The sequence below is a fragment of the Microtus oregoni genome, unplaced genomic scaffold (genome assembly GCF_018167655.1).
Source record: "Microtus oregoni isolate MIOR12 unplaced genomic scaffold, Mior012 000005F_ref0000423, whole genome shotgun sequence".
NCBI lineage: Eukaryota > Metazoa > Chordata > Mammalia > Rodentia > Cricetidae > Microtus > Microtus oregoni.
In genome coordinates, this window is record NW_024543064.1 from 17,355,427 (window position 1) to 17,372,233 (window position 16,807).

The 16,807-nt window shown below is 51.4% G+C and overlaps 1 protein-coding gene across 1 annotated transcript in view; it reads right to left on the bottom strand.

Annotated features, from left to right (window-relative positions):
- Window positions 1-1,688: 1,688 nt before the first annotated feature.
- The window catches only part of Myom3 (myomesin 3), a 46,853-nt gene continuing 31,734 nt past the window's right edge, over window positions 1,689-16,807 (bottom strand). Inside the window, exons 24-36 of the mRNA XM_041652714.1 lie at window positions 16,229-16,365; window positions 13,460-13,604; window positions 13,201-13,260; window positions 12,629-12,696; window positions 11,244-11,354; window positions 8,425-8,512; window positions 7,928-7,966; window positions 7,559-7,667; window positions 6,294-6,457; window positions 5,645-5,681; window positions 5,461-5,483; window positions 3,850-3,905; window positions 1,689-2,272 (exon numbers count right to left, since the gene is read on the bottom strand). Of these exons, the coding sequence (XP_041508648.1) occupies window positions 2,009-2,272; window positions 3,850-3,905; window positions 5,461-5,483; window positions 5,645-5,681; window positions 6,294-6,457; window positions 7,559-7,667; window positions 7,928-7,966; window positions 8,425-8,512; window positions 11,244-11,354; window positions 12,629-12,696; window positions 13,201-13,260; window positions 13,460-13,604; window positions 16,229-16,365 (1,301 nt within the window). The 3' untranslated portion in view covers window positions 1,689-2,008. The remainder of the gene's footprint in view (window positions 2,273-3,849; window positions 3,906-5,460; window positions 5,484-5,644; window positions 5,682-6,293; window positions 6,458-7,558; window positions 7,668-7,927; window positions 7,967-8,424; window positions 8,513-11,243; window positions 11,355-12,628; window positions 12,697-13,200; window positions 13,261-13,459; window positions 13,605-16,228; window positions 16,366-16,807) is intronic.

Here is a 16,807-nt window from a genome sequence, read left to right on the forward strand (position 1 = left end):
ACTCTCTCTGTAGACCAGGCTGGCCTCAAACTCCTACCTCCACCTCTGAGGTTCTGGGACTACAGGCATGTGTCACCTTACCTGACAGTCTTGTTTTATAGATAGGAAACCGAGGCTCAGAAAAAGGAAGAGAACTTGTAAGACCCATGGCTAGTGGACAGAAAGTCTCTGAAGCCCAGAGGTGTTTGTGGGTGAGAAGGAGCAGGAGATAAAGGCCTCTGCCCTGCAGCCCAATGACCTGGGTCTGGTTTCTGGAACTCACACGATAGAAGGAGAGAACCAGCCCCCATAAGTCATCCCCTGGCCTTTACACGTGTGCCGTGGTGTGCACATGTGCACACACACACACACACAAATTAAACATTAGTAATAGAAGAAAGACCTGCATGAATTCCCAAACTTTTAAGACCTCCCACCCCATGCCCACCTCTCCTCAGCAGAGATCTCATTAATCACCACACAGCCCAGAACATGAGTCTCTGGGGGCTGCAGGTACCCACACATCCTGCTGGGTGACCAGCTGCTGGGCAGAGGACTGGTTCATTTTGTTCCTCAGTTACAAGGTCCTTTCAGAAACCACAGGCAGGCACTGCCTCTTGATGTTGAAAATAGAGTTTTTTAAAATTTTTTTATTTCCTCCTTTATAATTTCCAAAGTTATCCAAGACTGGGCAACAAACATCTATAATTTTATAAACCTTCCCACATCTCGTTTTTAGTAGGGGAAACTAGAAGGCAGAGAATGTCCAGCTATGTACTGAGATCCACTGAGTAAAGCCAGCCAAAGTGTCTGTCACGGGCCGTTACAGGCTCCATGTGGGAAGAAGGCCCGAAGGTCATCACCGGCGATCATTATCGGGGTGCCTGGCCTCCCAGGTCACCTAGGCTGGGACAGACTCTCTTCTATGCTCATCTTTGCTTCTTCCACATCTGCTCCTGAAATGTCCTTCTCCCATCTCCACACCCAAACTGGATTCACCTTTCAGGACCCAACACTGTCCCACCCAGTCTGGAAGGGTGCTATAAAGCCCTGCATCTCCCAGCTGGATTGGCCATTGCCCACTTCCTTTGATCAATGAAGATTCCTTACGTGGATGCATTTAGTCATCTGTTATTATCTCTTGCCTCGCCTCGGAGTCACCTGTACCCAAGTCTGTTTCTGGGTGGGGCCTGAGTGATGTTTACCTTTGTAGCTCCAGGGCCATCCTCAACTTTGAGTATACTTCCAGTGTGTGGGGATACACAGAACTTTGACAGTCCTGTCCTAAAGATATATTCCGTGCCATGGGAGCGGAAGTGTTCCCCACCACGTGTGGTCTCAACCTACTCAATGCCAGCCAATACTTCCAGTTGTGACAACCAAACTCTGTGAGCTTTGTCAACTGTCCCCTGCAGAGTAGAGGTGCCTCCTGCCTGCTGTGACCCACTGATACAGATTGATAAGGGATTTTCATAAAGCCCTTCTGATGGTTGAGAAAGGCAAGGCTTGTCAAGAGCTTTGTGGAAACTGAGTCCTATACCTCCAGCTTCGGATTCCTTCTTTTCTTCTTCTTCCTCTTCCTCTTCCTCTTCCTCTTCCTCCTCCTCCTCCTCCTCCTCCTCCTCTTCTTCTTCTTCTTCTTCTTCTTCTTCTTCTCTCTCTCTCTCTCCCTCTCTCTTGAGACAGTGTTCCTCTGTGTAGCTCTGGCTGTCCTGGAACTTGCTTTGTAGACCAGGCTAGCCTCAAACTCACAGAGATCTGCCTAACTCTGCCTCCCGAGTGCTGGGATTAAAGGCATGTGCCACCACTGCCTGACTCAGCTTCTGATTTCTAAGGCCAGTGCCTACCCCGCATCCTGGAGTCCTCTGAGGACCCCAACAAAAGCTTTGCTCCTCTTCTTTTGGATCCAGCTCTGTTATGTCCTTGTCCCTTCCCCTGTCCCATCCCATAGCCTGTGCTAAGTTATGACCCACTGGCTGGCTTGCTGGTCCATGGCAGGTGGATCTCAGACTGGGCCTGGTTACTCCCATTACATCTTCTTCAGCTCCTTGGGCTCTTCCCCGTGTTTGAACACGCTGATGGTGACCTGGCCTGTTTCTGAGCCATACTTGTTCTTGACAAAGATTCCATAGCGCCCGCTGTCTTCACTGGTGACCTTTTCAATGGTGATAGTGACCTCAGTGCCCTTCACCTCCATGTGGTACCGGTCAAGGAAGGAGACAGGCTGGTCATTCTTTAGCCAAGAGATTTCAGGGGATGGGTCTCCTGAGATGACGCAGGTCAGGCACAGGGTCTGTTTTGATTGACAGGAAGAGAGCAATTTTACTTCCCTGTAACTTGAACTCAGCATTCACCTTTACCCAGCACACAGAGAGCTACCAGTACAGGCAGCTGCAATGAGCAAAGGTTATGCGTGCGTGCCTGCGTGTGTGCACAAGTGTGTTTGCCTGCGTGTTCTAAAAACAAGGTCTCAGTATCCTAGACAGGCCCTGAACTTGCTAGGGAGCTGAGTTTGACCTCGAACTTCTCTCTTCCTGACTCTACATCCTAAGTGCTGAGATACAGGCATGCATGTTTATGTAGTGCTGGAGGTGGAAACCAGGGCTTTGTGCATGGTAGGCAAACACTACCAATGGAGCTACACTCCCAGCTCTTCCGTGTGCTCTGTTGTAACCCATAAAGGGAGACATGTTCTATTCCAACCCCACTTTCTCCAAGCCTCAATCTTCTATAGGGAAAATTCTTAGGTAGACTCTTAGACAGTTCTCTAGCAGTGACCAACCCGGAATGGCCTGCACTCTGCAGTTTTGCTTTTGGTAAGATACATGTCATTGTGACATTACCTCGCAAGTAAGAGTATATTGGTTTTTGTTTGTTTGTTTGTTGTTTTTTTGAGACAGGCTTTCTCTGTAGCTTTGGAGCCTTTTCTGAAACTAGCTCTTATAGACCCGACTGGCCTCAAACTCACAAAGATCCACCTGCCTCTGCCTCCCAAGTGCTGGGATTAAAGGTGTGCGCCGCCACCTGACAGATGATAGTGCCTTTAAAATTTGTGTATGAATGTTTGCATGTATGTATGTCTGTATGCACAGCACATATGTGCAGAGCCTCAGGAGTCAGAAGAGGGCATTGGATCCCCTCAAACTGGAATTACAGATGCTTGTGAGCCACCATGTGGGTGCTGGGGATTGAATTTAGTTCCTCTGGAAGGGCAGCCAGAGCTCTTAGCTGCTGAGCCATCTCTCATCCCTGAAGATGGTATTGCTTTAACACAAAGCTTTGTGAATTGAGTTTGGAAGTTCTTGAGTGAGGTCTAAGGCAGAATACTACAACATAATAATGAAACTTGCAGGCTCTGGAACCGGGCTGCTGGGGTATGAACCTCAGCTCTATCCCTCAGGCTGTGTGACCTTCATCAGTCCCTTATCCACGCTAGGTCTCAGTTTCCCTGGCTGTCAAGAGCGACCAGAATCAATACTCCTTTTTTCAGTGGTTGCCTCGGAGGCAAACTCAGCGGAGATATGTACTAACATATAGTAGTAGCCAGCAGAAAGCAAACACAAGACTTGAAAACACTATGGCTTTCGGGGGTTACTTAGTTGAACTCTTGTGGAAGCCAGAATCATAGGCTCCCGTCAAGACTATGTAAAGATGGGGCAAGGCGGGTGGAGCACAGGGAGCTGACATCAGGCTCCAATACACATATGCTCATGGAGCCACTTGACCAGCTGTGGCAGGCCCAACCTTTCTGGTCAGCCTGTCACCTTTGGCTCTCGAATCCACAGCACTCCACTCTACTGTGTCCCAGGAGGGATGCTCAAGGGAATATAGGCAAGGGCCTGGCTGGCTGTGGGTTGGGAGGAACGATACCTTATCTTCCATGATGGTGGCCACATCTGGCAGGCCCCTCACCACCTTGGCCCGATCTGGAATGGAAAGAGCTGAGTAGTAAATCTGGTAGCTTCTATCCTGCCCAGCAGCTCCCCGCAGAGTGGAGGGCTAGTATCAGGGTGAGTTCCTCCCAGTTCCTTCCTCAACATCCCATCCTGTGCTCCTTGTCCTCACAGGTAGGAGATACGCTATATGAGCGGCTTCTACCATGAGGTCGAGGTCACTACGATTAGTGGTACCCAGGCGTGACAGTGACTTGCCTCTGTCCTCAAGAGAAAGAGGGTGAATGGGATTGCTCTTGGCTGGAACTAACAGAATCTACCCAACAAACTTTGTCTCTGACCACGGGGAAGAGTGTGTGTGTGGGAGACCAAAAGGGGGCCAGGGAAAGCAGCAGCTTTTTGGGTGCCCTGACTCTGGTCCAAGGAGGGGCCTAGTGGTCACAGGAAGACAGTGTGGCTATAAATTACTAAGTAGAGAGTCAAATGTATCCCTTAGACTGCACCAGATGTCATGGGGAGACCTAGACCCTGTGTCCCGGAGGTGCAAAATGTTTGCCACGTATGCCTGCTGTCTACTGGGCCTAAGGGAGAAGGATCGGGAATCAGACAGAGAAGGCCCCAGGGATGGACACTGCCGTGGGCAGGAATTTGCACCAGCTTTCCACAGCTGAAGGTGCGGACCCAGCAACCACATGTGGTCAAGTTTAAATTCCTTCTATGGGAGTCCTGGATGGGAGGGGACATTTGTGTCAAGCATATAACTAGGTGGTGGGGTGAGGATCCCCACTTTCCTGGACACATGGGAGGCTGGCTTTTGGATATGCTATCTCCCCCAAGGTTGGCTGACACTATGAGGTCACTTGGAACCTTGGATTGTCAGGGTTGCCGTTATACATCCAATGCCTGTCCTACCTGTCACTTGGGGACAGTGGGGAACAATGGCATCATGCAGGGAGGGGCACCAACATCTCTGTGTTGATGGTCCTGCAGTGTCCTTGATGCTCATAGCCCTCTAGGTCCCTTCCTTGTCAGGCTGGCAAGGCTGTGGGATTCTGCTGCCCCCATCGTCTGTCACTGAAATCCCTATTTCCCATCTTTGGGCCAGGGATACCTACGTGCTATACTCTTAACCCTGGGCTGTTCGAAGCTGGCTGGGGTGGGGGCACCTCATAAGTGAGGCAGATTTGAACATGGATTAGTGGGTTTTTTTTGGGTAGCTCAGAAGCTGTGTCACACCCCTGGACCTGGGGCTGCTTCTGGGTTAGATTCACCATCGCCTCACCCCTGCCCCAAGCCTCATATTCAGGCTCCAGACCACCCCCTTCCATGGCTGACTTGGAAAAGCCCAGGCTCATTCCTCTCAGTTCTCTGACTTTGGGCTCCCATCAAGGTTTGTGTGCTCCCGGTGGTCAGCACCAGACCCACACCGGGCCTGTCTAACCCATGACGTTCTTATCTGTCTTTTGACAGCTAGCTCCCAGGGGTCCCCAGGAGCAGAGCGAGGGCCCAGAACTCCACAGAGCCTGCTGGGAGCTGGGACTTCCACAGTCTGCCAGGAACACAAAGAAGGAGACCACTGGGGACTCACTCTTCTCAATGACAGCCAAGGCCCTGAAAGACAGAAATGGGAACAAGGTGTGTCTCAGGTGTCTGCTCTCACCGGGTGAGACAGGAGGGTGGAACTACATAGGGCTCCCAGCGGGGGCCTGCAAGCAGTCCCTCCAACCCTGATGGGACCCCTGATTCACAAGGAGAGTGTGGGGGACACTCACTTCAGTCTCTGGTGCTCTGCCAAGGCGTCGTCAAAAGCTGTGGGACAAAGAAGGTAGGGCAGGGCTGAGGGGACTGTCATCGTCCCTCCCCTTCCAGGATTCTCCCAGGGCAGTGCCAGGTTTGGAGGAGGAGAGAGCTTCCCCAAACACCTGGGACCTTCTTTTCTCTTTCTCTTTTTGAGACAAGTTCCCACTGCAGAGCCAAGGATCTGACTCTGAACTTGGCTATCCTCCTGCTTCTACCTCCTCAGGGTCAAGATTGCAGGCATGTGTCTCCCTGCCTGAACTCATCATGGAATTTTCTTTAAAAAGTTAAAAATTGTTATTATTGTACACGGATGTGAAGGCAGAGGAAAACTTCATGCAGTCGGTCCTTGTCTTCCATTCCTACCTGGGTTCTGGAATGTGGAATCAGGACTGCAGGTTCAGGTAACAAAGTGTTTTTAACTCCTGAGCCATCTTGTCCCCACTCCCTCCTCTGCTGTGAGACAAGTATGGGCTGGTCTCAAACTCACTATGTAGCTGAGGATGGCTTTGAACTCTGGATTCTTCTGCCCTAGTGTGGGGGCTTTGGATGTGTGCCACGGTGCCTGATCCCATGTGATTTTCTAGAAAGGTCTCTCAGCAGACAGACAGGAGGATGGCTTACCTTGCCCAGACAGATCTGCTGAGAGCTGCCGAGCTTCCTTCCCGGCAGTTATCTCCAGGGTGTATTTGCCCTTGTCTGAGTCCTTGGGGTCCAGGATGTGGAGCCAGATCTCATCCAGGGTGGTGCCCGCCCGCACCCGGTCACCACTCTCCAGACGCTTGTCTCTGTGTTTGAAGGCAGAGGATGGCTAAGGCTGACTGTGGGCTGACTGTCCACAGCCCCACTTTGGACTGTTGTTTTCAGATGGAGGGGATGAGAAGCGTGACACCCACCAGACGGTTGCTATAGATCCACCCATCCATTGTTCAGTGTTTCATTCATCAGACGACCCCGTATTCATTCAGCATTCAACCACCCCTTCTTTCTTTCCTTCCTTCCTTCCTTCCTTCCTTCTTTCCTTCATCAAATCCCACGATAGATCAATTTCATACCAAAGCTGGGTCTCTATATGTCATATGTAGGCTGGGACAATGAGCAAACGGCTTTCTTTGGGCAGTGACTTCCCTGTCCTTGGGAGCCACTCCCCCACCTCGTCATTCCTCCGAGCATCTCTGCCCAGTTGCTTTGAACTTAGAAACCATCAAAGTTTCAACTCTTTCCCTTTTCCATTTAAATTTCCTCCCTGAAGACCTAGTCCATGTTCCCAATGTTCCGTTGCCCAAGCCTATTGTCACAGGGCTCAGAAACTCTGGCTGAAAAGGGGCCCCTATCACCCTGAAGCTTCCCGTGGCCCTCACCCTCTCTCATTGCAGATTTGCCCAAGTCAGTCCAGGCGTCAATACAGAATGAGTGCAGTCACGTCTGCTCCACAAGGCTGAGGCATACACATGACAAGACGCTCTCAGGAGATCCTACTCTCAAATTATCTGGGGGAAACCTTCCCGAGTTCCTGTCCAGACCGTTCCACAGCTCTCTCTGCCTGTACCTGCCTCCTGAGACTGGCTACCCGGGTTTGCAGAGTGCACCATCATTCCTGTGACTGGCTTGTCCTGATTCCCGCATCCTTTCCTCCTATGGTTTCCAGACACTGCTCTGGGACCATAATCCTTCTGTTGTCATGGAGACCTCAGATCCAGATCCAGCATTCCCATCTTCCCTGGGGGAAACTCTTCTATTCCTCTCATCTCTGTGTGAGAGCATCCCCTCTGCTGATCCCTAGGGTCTGAGACCTGTGGGAGGACTAGGAAGGGGGAGCAGGAGACTCCTAACAGGGCAGGTGCTGGGACCTTTCAGCTTGTACAGGCTCTGGGGCAAGGCCAACCTACTTGTGGAACCAAGCAGTCTTCATGTACTCCATATGGTAGAATTTGACCTTGCTGAAGAGCCGGATCCCCTCTTCAGTCCCCTGGATTTTCAGTGGGGTTGCCGAGAGAGCTGAGGATACAGGGGCCAAAGGTCAATCTCCCCCCTACCCCCCGCCCCCAAACCTGTGAGTGGTGTGTTTTGGGACCAGCCTGCTTGCTGCAGCTCTGGACAGTAAGGTAGGAACACAGGACTGTGTGAGGGCAGGGGCTTTCGTCCCCTTCACCGAGGGCAGACACTAGACCCATGCCCGCAGCTGAGGCTGTTGGGGGGCATCCTTGGAGGCTCTTTAGCATCAGGACAAGGCAAAGAGGAGAGGCATGCTCACTTACCACCAATCCTGCCCAGCTCAGTGAGGACAGCGCCCAGGCCTGGGGAAGACAGAGCTTGTTTAGCTGGGTGGATTCCTTTGGGGATGTCCAGGGGTGGTGGTGGGGGCTTTGGAGAAGGACGAGGGAATTCAGAGCCTCCCTGAGGGTGGGGGCTCTGGAGAATGACTTGGGGAAGGGAAGAGTTCTTGGGAGGTGAGTGACAGATCAGGCATAATACTGCTGTCTGATAATTTTCTCATCCTATGCGTCAGCCGGCCTCAAGGACAGCAAGGACCCTCTGTGGGTGCAGGGTCTTCAAACCCAAGCTGACTGTGGCAAAACAAGGCGACACCCATACCGGGTTTCTGCCATTGGCTACTGTGTAACCTTGAGCAACTCACTTAACTTCTCCGTGCCAGTTTCCCCAAGTGACATGGAGACCCCATAAATCTTAGTTGCTGGCTCCAGGGTGACTCTCCACAGCCTCGTGTCCCATCTCCGACATCATTGGCTCCTACCTTCACCCGTGAGGTCCAGGATGGTGTCATCTTCCCCTCTGTCATCAGACACCACTGCTCTGTAGAGTCCCTGGTCTTCTTTGGAAAACTACAGAAGAGGATGACAGGGTGTGCAGGGGTTCCAGAAGGAGAGGTGACAGCAAGTCAGGAGGTCCCCGGTCCTAACCCCGTGTGGCTTCTGTTCTGGCGTTGGTGGGTGTAGGGAGCATGTGCATGTGTGTCTGTGTGTGAGTATATGTGAATCTGTGAGGGTGTGAGTGTGTGTGAGAGCTTGTATGGGAGGACGTGTGTGTGTCTGTGTGTGTGTGTGCACACGCACAAGTGTGTATGTGCACTGAAGGTAGAAATGGACACCCTATCTGGAATCCTAGGGATTCCTTGGAGCCCAGCCCAGCTCATCATGTCCAGCCTGGGCAGAGTTTGTCTGCAGAAGACACAAACTCTCCACCATGCTTTGCGATCTCCCTGAGGCCCTGATGCAAGTCCCCTGCAAGTTCCCCAGAAGGAAGCATGTTTTCTTTGGATCAGAACATGGGGTCCTTCTGGCATGTATTGGCAGTCTCAAATCTGAAGCAATGACCACCGAAGCGAGAACCTGGTTGCACTTTTGAGAACGTTTGCTGAGGATGGAACCTTGGCCATCTCACACGCTGGGCAAGGCATCTAAGGCAGTCTGGGCCCAGGGGCATGTTTTGGAGCAAGAAGCAGAGGTCAGAAGTGACATCTTATCAGAAGGCAACTCCTTCAGGGCTCCTCAAAGGTTCTTTCCACCCAGGCCACCTCCACATAAAGACTTTGGGGCAGGATCCAAGGCAGAGGTAGGTCTGTCCCTAAAACACAATTCTCCCACACTGTTTCTTCTTTACCCAGTCCTACTGGGGTGGCCCTGGAAAGAGCAAAGTTTCCTAGAGTGGGCACCGGGGTGGACAGAAAACCAGGGATGCCTCGGTTTTGTGGAGCAGACATGGCTGCACCCATTGGGGAGCCTCCTGTCCTTCCACTTCACCAGTCAGAGCCTCAGTTTACTGTGAAGCAGCTGGGGTGTCTTTGCTATGTGTCCCAGGTTCCACAAGGGACCCAGAGATTGACACTGGGCGAAAGCCAGAAAGCCCTGCAGGGCAGGTGATTATATCAAGAATCCATGAGTATTAGGTACCCACTGAGTGACACACCCCTTTCGAGGCGCATGCCGACAAAGGCTGACATGGCGTTGTCCCGGTCAAGGTGTGGGAGAAGGCCCTGGACTTTACCATTTTCATCCTGGTTCGAACCCGTGATCAATTGTCCAATGCCCCCAGCACCCAATCAGAAGGTTCTGGAAGTCAGCAGCAGACAGAGAAACCTGCTGGGTGGGGAATCAGCCCTGCACGTCTCTCCCAACCTGCCTTAGTGGTCTGGGGGCTATGTGGAGGGACCTAGGGAAGAATCTAGCTCCAAGCTTGCTTTTCCCTGGACCTGCCACCCTGGGGGACATCATTCCCTTCCTCAACCCTAGAGTGGGGCAGGGAGCTCACAGAGAACAAATAACTGTAAGGCTGGAGTAAGCCAGTGGCGAGCCCAAGGCTAAGGCTACAAATGTTGGCCCAGAACCAGGCCTGGGTCCCAAAACAGAAAAAAAAAAAATTCAGTAACAAGTAATACTGGGCTTGTCATTTGAAACACTTATGTCCCGGTTTTTAATGTTAATTTTGAGTTGAAAAATTTTATAAATAATTTTTTGTGTTTTAGACTCGTGTAACCAAGTCTGGCCTCAAACACCTTATTTAGTCGACAATGACCTGATCCTCCTGTCTCCACCTCCCCAGTTTTGGGATTGTAGGCAGGTACTTTTGCACGAGGTTTAGGTGGTGCTGGGGATCAGAAACAAGGTTTTGTGCATACCAAGCACTCTCTTTACCAGCTGAGCTACATTCCCAGGTTCTGGGATTTATCTTCTAAAAAACATTCTCTTTAAAAAATTGTATGTGTATCGTGTTTGCTTGTACCCCTGTGCACCATGTTAGTGTAAAGAGGGGGCCGTGGAGGCCAGAAGAGGGCGTCAGATCCCCAGGGACTGGAGTCACATACAGCTGTGGGTGCTAAGAACTGGAATCTGGGTCTGCTGTAAGGGCAATGAGAGCCCAGAGCCCTGAGCCAGCTCTCCAGCCCTGAGCCAGCTCTCTCTCCAGCCCTGAGCCAGCTCTTTCTCCAGCCCTGAGCCAGCTCTCTCTCCAGCCCCAGCCCCGAGCCAGCTCTCTCTCCAGCCCCAGCCCCGAGCCAGCTCTCTCTCCAGCCCCAGCCCCGAGCCAGCTCTCTCTCCAGCCCTGAGCCAGCTCTCTCTCCAGCCCTGAGCCAGCTCTCTCTCCAGCCCTGAGCCAGTTCTCCAGCCTGAGCCAGCTCTCCAGCCTGAGCCAGCTCTCTCTCCAGCCCTGAGCCAGCTCTCTCTCCAGCCCTGAGCCAGCTCTCTCTCCAGCCCTGAGCCAGTTCTCCAGCTCTGAGCCAGCTCTCTCTCCAGCCCTGAGCCAGTTCTCCAGCCTGAGCCAGCTCTCTCTCCAGCCCTGAGCCAGTTCTCCAGCCTGAGCCAGCTCTCTCTCCAGCCCTGAGCCAGCTCTCTCTCCAGCCCTGAGCCAGCTCTCTCTCCAGCCCTGAGCCAGCTCTCTCTCCAGGCCTGAGCCAGCTCTCTTTCCAGCCCTGAGCCAGCTCTCTCTCCAGGCCTGAGCCAGTTCTCCAGCCCCTCGCATATATCTTGACTGGGTTCTGGGTCCCTGTATGACCAGCTCTGCTCAGGTTCCACTCAGTGCAGCTGATGAGGGTGAACCCGGAGCTCCCGCTGCTCTTACTGCTTCAATGCAGAGAAGTCCGGCTCCTGTCTGCGGGTCATACTGCCCACTGGGGGCCTCTTTTTTCTGGAAGAACCACTGAAAACGAGTCTCCTTCTTGGTGTTGGTCACCTGAGGACAGGGCATGAGGGATCTCCATCAGTCCATCAGACTTTCCAGTTCAAAAATAAAAACCCAACTCAGATAACTTTTTTACAAACACAACTCCTCCCACCGAGACCCACACACTAGTCCTCTGGTCCCTTCCTCTTGCCTCATGTCTCATCTGCTGGCCTCTGGATCCTGACTTTTGCTAGTTACTTCCTGCCTCTTGGTCCCTTCTGCTCTGTTTTCCCAGTAAGTAGCTAGGCTTCTTAATGAGTCAGATGTCACCTCCTCCAGGCAGTCCTCCTGGAAGGACCCCAGAGAGTGCCTCTCCTGCCCTAGAACTAATACTGTCTTGAATGTGTCTGGTCATCCATAAGGCGTGCTAATTTCAGTAATTTTGCCTTGTGTTGAGGGCTCCCCGAGGCCTAAGGGAACGACGTATGCCCAGGACCTTGCTGAGCACTGGTGGTTTCTCTTCAGGAATGCTGGTGTGGGGCCCCCCTGCATGTTATCAAAGGAGCTGCAAGATGCTGAAAGGACCCGGGCTTTGGGGTTAGGGTGACTTGTTGGGACCTGGCCTCTGGAACCTATGTGTGTCCAGCTATTTTCCTGCTTGTTTTCTCATCTGTGAGGTGGGGTAGTACAGTACAGATGACCGTGAGGCAGGAGACATTAAATCATCCCTGAGTGCACTGAGCAGTGTCTGGCGAGGGTTATAATGAGCAGGAAGCCCCGTCAACCCCCTGGGCCCGGGAGCTGCTGGGAGATCTCGCTTAAGGCTGTCTCAACACACACTAATCCTGCTGCCCCCCATTGTGTGTGTGTGTGTGTCTGTTTGTGTGTGTATGTGTGTCTGTCTGTATGTGTGTGTGTTAGTCTGTATGTGTGTGTATGTTTGTGTGTGTATGTGTCTGTCTGTATGTGCGTGTATGTTTGTGTGTATATGAATATGTGAATGTGTATATATGTGTATGTGTGTTTGGATGTGTCTATGTATGTGTGTACGTGCATAAGTATGTACATGTGTATTTATGTGTATGGGTGTATGTACGTGTGTGCAAGTGTGTATGTATGTGTGTATATGTGTATGTATGTGTGTGTATATATTTATGTGTGTGTGCATGTGTCCATGAACGTGTGTGTGTGTGTGTGTGCCACTTGCTAGTTGTGGGATCAGCCAGGCACAGGAGATAAATTCCAGGATGGAGAAAGCAGGGAGAGCCACTGGGCTTGGGGATGAGTCACAGGTCATGCCTCACGGGGCTGATGGCAGAGCTGGAGGTGGGGTGGAAACTTGCCTTGCATGTCAGAAGCACTTGGCAGTCCTCGGTGACTTTCCACTTCAAAGGCTCCTGGAAATAGGGACCTGCAGGGGAAGAGAGGGCATGCTCTGGAGTCATAAGCTTTAGACTGAGCCGGGGCGCCACCTGGTGGTCAGATCGGGGAAACCAGCCGGGCAGGAGACCGCTAAAGACCCTTGTCTCCAAGATGAGGACAAGGACGGGGTGAAGCAAGGGGTCTGGGGTCTCTTTAGATGAAAATAACTTTGAGCCGGGCGGTGGTGGCGCACGCCTTTAATCCCAGCACTTGGGAGGCAGAGGCAGGCGGATCTCTGTGAGTTCGAGACCAGCCTGGTCTACAAGAGCTAGTTTCAGGACAGGCTCCAAAACCACAGAGAAACCCTGTTTCGAAAAACCAAAAAAAAAAAAAAAGAAAAAAAAAAAAGAAAATAACTTTGAGGAGACACTGGCTCTTGGGCTGGGAAAATGAAGTTTTTTTCTGTTACTAGGACACGGCTTGACCAGATCAAGATCATGGTAAACTTCCCTGGCTGGGTTGGTATTTTTCAGAGCGGATCAACCGCTCTTACCCTGCTTTCGCTTCCAGTCTCTTCTCGTTGCGTCTGCCTTCCTTAGCAGCTTGTCAAACTCTGTGAATACATCGGGAGGAAGCGGCATGAGCGGAGAGAGAGCAAAGGTCCCGAGAGTGGGCACTGGGGTGGACGGGAGAGCAGGGATGCGCTCAGCAGACCCCAGAGCTGGGAGCCCAGATACTCCGGAGGGTGAACAGGGAAGGATGGGGTCAAGCCCATGGGGCCGGTGCTTCAGGGAGGGGCGGGGCCAGCTGACCGTCATCCACCAGGGCGAGCGTGATCTGGTTCTTGGCTTTTCCATCTTGGAGCTGGGCGGTGTATGACCCCTTGTCATCCTCCGACAGTTGCTGGATGATCACCTCCACTAGGCCCTTCTCTCGGACAAAATTGATCTTGCGGTTCTGAGGGAACAAATCTCTGAGTCTTTTTTGGGCGTTTGCTGTTCTTGGGCACACTTCAGGATGCAATCAAGATTGGGGTGCTATCTGGGCGGTGGTGGCCCACGCCTTTAATCCCAGCACTTGGGAAGCAGAGGCAGGCGGATCTCCGTGAGTTCGAGGCCAGCCTGGTCTACAAGAGCTAGTTTCAGGACAGGCACCAAAACCTACAGAGAAACCCTGTCTTGAAAAAAAAAATGGGGTGCTATGTGCAGAACTGTCAATATCCATGAACTGGGGAGGGGTTTTTGATAGCCTTTTCCTGCTTGAGTAGACTGGGGTCCCCAGCACCCCATGCTTGAATTAATTATAATAATAAACTCTGGACCTTTACTGTGTCTCATTGTTGGTTATTTTCAACTTCTTTTACAATTTAAATTTAATGAAAAATTATTACATTTAAACTTGATGTGTGTGTGTGCATTGCACATGTGCGTGTGTGTGTTGTAGGGGGTGGGGAATGCATGCATGGGCCACAGCACTCGTGTGGAAGTCAGAGAACAACTTGAAGAAGTCAGGTCTGCTTTCTCCTTCTACTCTGTGAACCCTGGGGATTGAACTGAGGCTGCCAGGCTTGGCAGCAAATGCCTTTATCTACTGGACTATCTCTTTCTCAACCCCATTTTTTTCACTTAAAAGATTTATTTATTTCTGTTTTATGTGTATGGGTGTTTTGCTTGTCTGTCTGTGCCCCATGCTCATGCAATGCCACGGAGGCCAGAAGAGGGTATCAGATCCTTTAGAACTAGAGTTACAGACAGTTGTGAGCTGTCATCTGGATGCTGGGAACCAAACCTGGGCATCTTTTGCATGAACAATCTCTCCAGCCTCCGGACCCCATATTTTTTCTGAAGCAGGGTCTCACGTAGCCCAGGCTGGCCTCAAACTTGCCCTGTAGCTGAGGATGACCTTGAACTTCTGATCCTTCAGCCTGGACCTCCTCCGTGACGAGCTCACAGGCTAGCACTACCTACACCCGGTATTCCCCTTACAATGAAATATTCCCACTCTAGAGATACCAGTTATTTACCGCTTGCTGCACACTAACAGTTTGAAGGTTTTATTCTCTGAATTTAGGTCTTTATGACTCCCTGGCTTTATCTGCATGTGTGACTGACAGGAATGGCCTATTGTATTTTTCTGTAAGGATGGCCGATTGTCCAAACAGTGTACATTGAAGCCTCCACACCAGTGTTTCTCCACCTTCCTGAGGCTGCGACCCTTTAATACTGTTCCTCATGCTGCGGCGATCCCCAACCATAAAATTAGTTTGTTGCAGTTATGAAATATGAGAACTGTAATTTTGCTAGTGCTATGAACCATAATGTCAATATCCATGTTTTCTGATAGTCTTAGGTGACCTCTGCAAAAGGCTTGTCCGAGCCCCAAAGGGTCGAGATCCACAGGCTGGAAACCACTTCTCTAGACCTTATAGTGCCTCTGATAGCATGTGGCGACCTCAATATATACTCTTTTTTTTTTTTTTTTTTTAAATATTTATTTATTTATTTATTTATTTATTATGTATACAATATTCTGTCTGTGTGTATGCCTGCAGGCCAGAAGAGGGCACCAGACCCCATTACAGGTGGTTATGAGCCACCATGTGGTTGCTGGGAATTGAACTCAGGACCTTTGGAAGAACAGGCAATGCTCTTAACCTCTGAGCCATCTCTCCAGCCCCCTCAATATATACTCTTTACACATAGCTTTCAAAACACTCCCTGGCCTATTCTTTTTTGATCCCTCCCTCCCTCCCTCCCTCCCTCCCTTCCTCCTTCCCTCCCTCCTTCTTTCCTCCCATGGTTCTACACTCAGGGTCTTGCCCACGCTAGGCACATGCTCTCCCACTGACTTGCATCCCTGCTCTAGTCCGTGTTTTCCAGATAGCAGCTTTGCCATGTGGCGGTGAAACCCACATGTGACAGGACACTGTCATGAGACTCTATTTCAGGTAAAAACAATTGGAGTCCGCAGTCCATTCTAGCAAACCTCTGTACCTTCCCTATGCATTAAAATGTAAACAATGTGATACTCGTGTATAAAAAGCATTTAAAATTAAACCCCATATATTTTGGCGTGTAGACTCTTGGATACAATGCACTACCACTGACCTGCAGCCACAGCCCCTTGCCCTGATTTGTAATGGGTGGGGGGAAGCATGGGAGCAGAACAGGAAGATGGACAAGCACGAATAAAGCAACTGGGAGAAGAGCAGCTCTTCCCCGGATGTCTGTTAAGCCTGCATGAAGTGCTTCAGATTTCTATCTAATGCAGAGGTTTAGGCTTGGGAAACCGTGAGCCCCAACATGGGCTTTCCGTCTTAGGGGTGCTGGGGAGGAGTTTGAAAGAGGTGGTGTGTGTGTGTGTGGAAAGTGCTTTGTGGAAATGTCCCCTGAACTGGTGAGTAACCAGTACCACTGTGCTCTCTTCCTGTCCCCGCCCACATACGCTGAAAGCCAGGACTCCCCTGGCTAGGGCGGCCAAAGTGACAGCTATTTCTGAAATGACAGCTAGCCCCAGGCACTGGCTCACAGGTGAGGCCTTGGGGCAGGGGAGCCTCTCCAGGGACTGGGGGCACCATTTACCGGTGAGCTGAAGATCTCCTTCTCATTGAAGATGAGGTGCAACTCCGCGGCCGGTGACAGCTTCTCCACCTCCAGCCAGAGCCGCACCTCGCCTTGCTCGAGGATGTCTACATTCCAGCCAGAGATCAGCTTGATGACTGGGAGACACAGGAAGGGTGTGGGTGGGAGCCTTCTCCTCTGCGCACTCCCCAGCCCCACCCAGCCCCACCCTTGGCAGGGAATATGGGAAACACTTGCAGAGCCTGCAGGAATCAGACCTGGCTGGAAGCCTGGAGGCTCTCATAGACTAACGTGATATCAGGAAAGCATCTTCAAGGCACCTTAAACACTGGAGTCTGGACCTCACCCCTGGCTGTTCTGACTTGGCTGGGACATGGCCTGGGAGCGAGATTTGGAAAAGTTCCCAAGCTGGTTCCAGCACGTGATCAAGTGTTTGACTGGGTTTAAGGATTCCACCATCGAGAGACAGTGGAAGGAAGTGAAGGTTTAGATGATCTAATGTTCAGATGTCTCAAGAGCTCATAAAGATGTTGATGGTCGAGGCGATGCTGATGATGAAGGGTGGAGATGATGGTGATG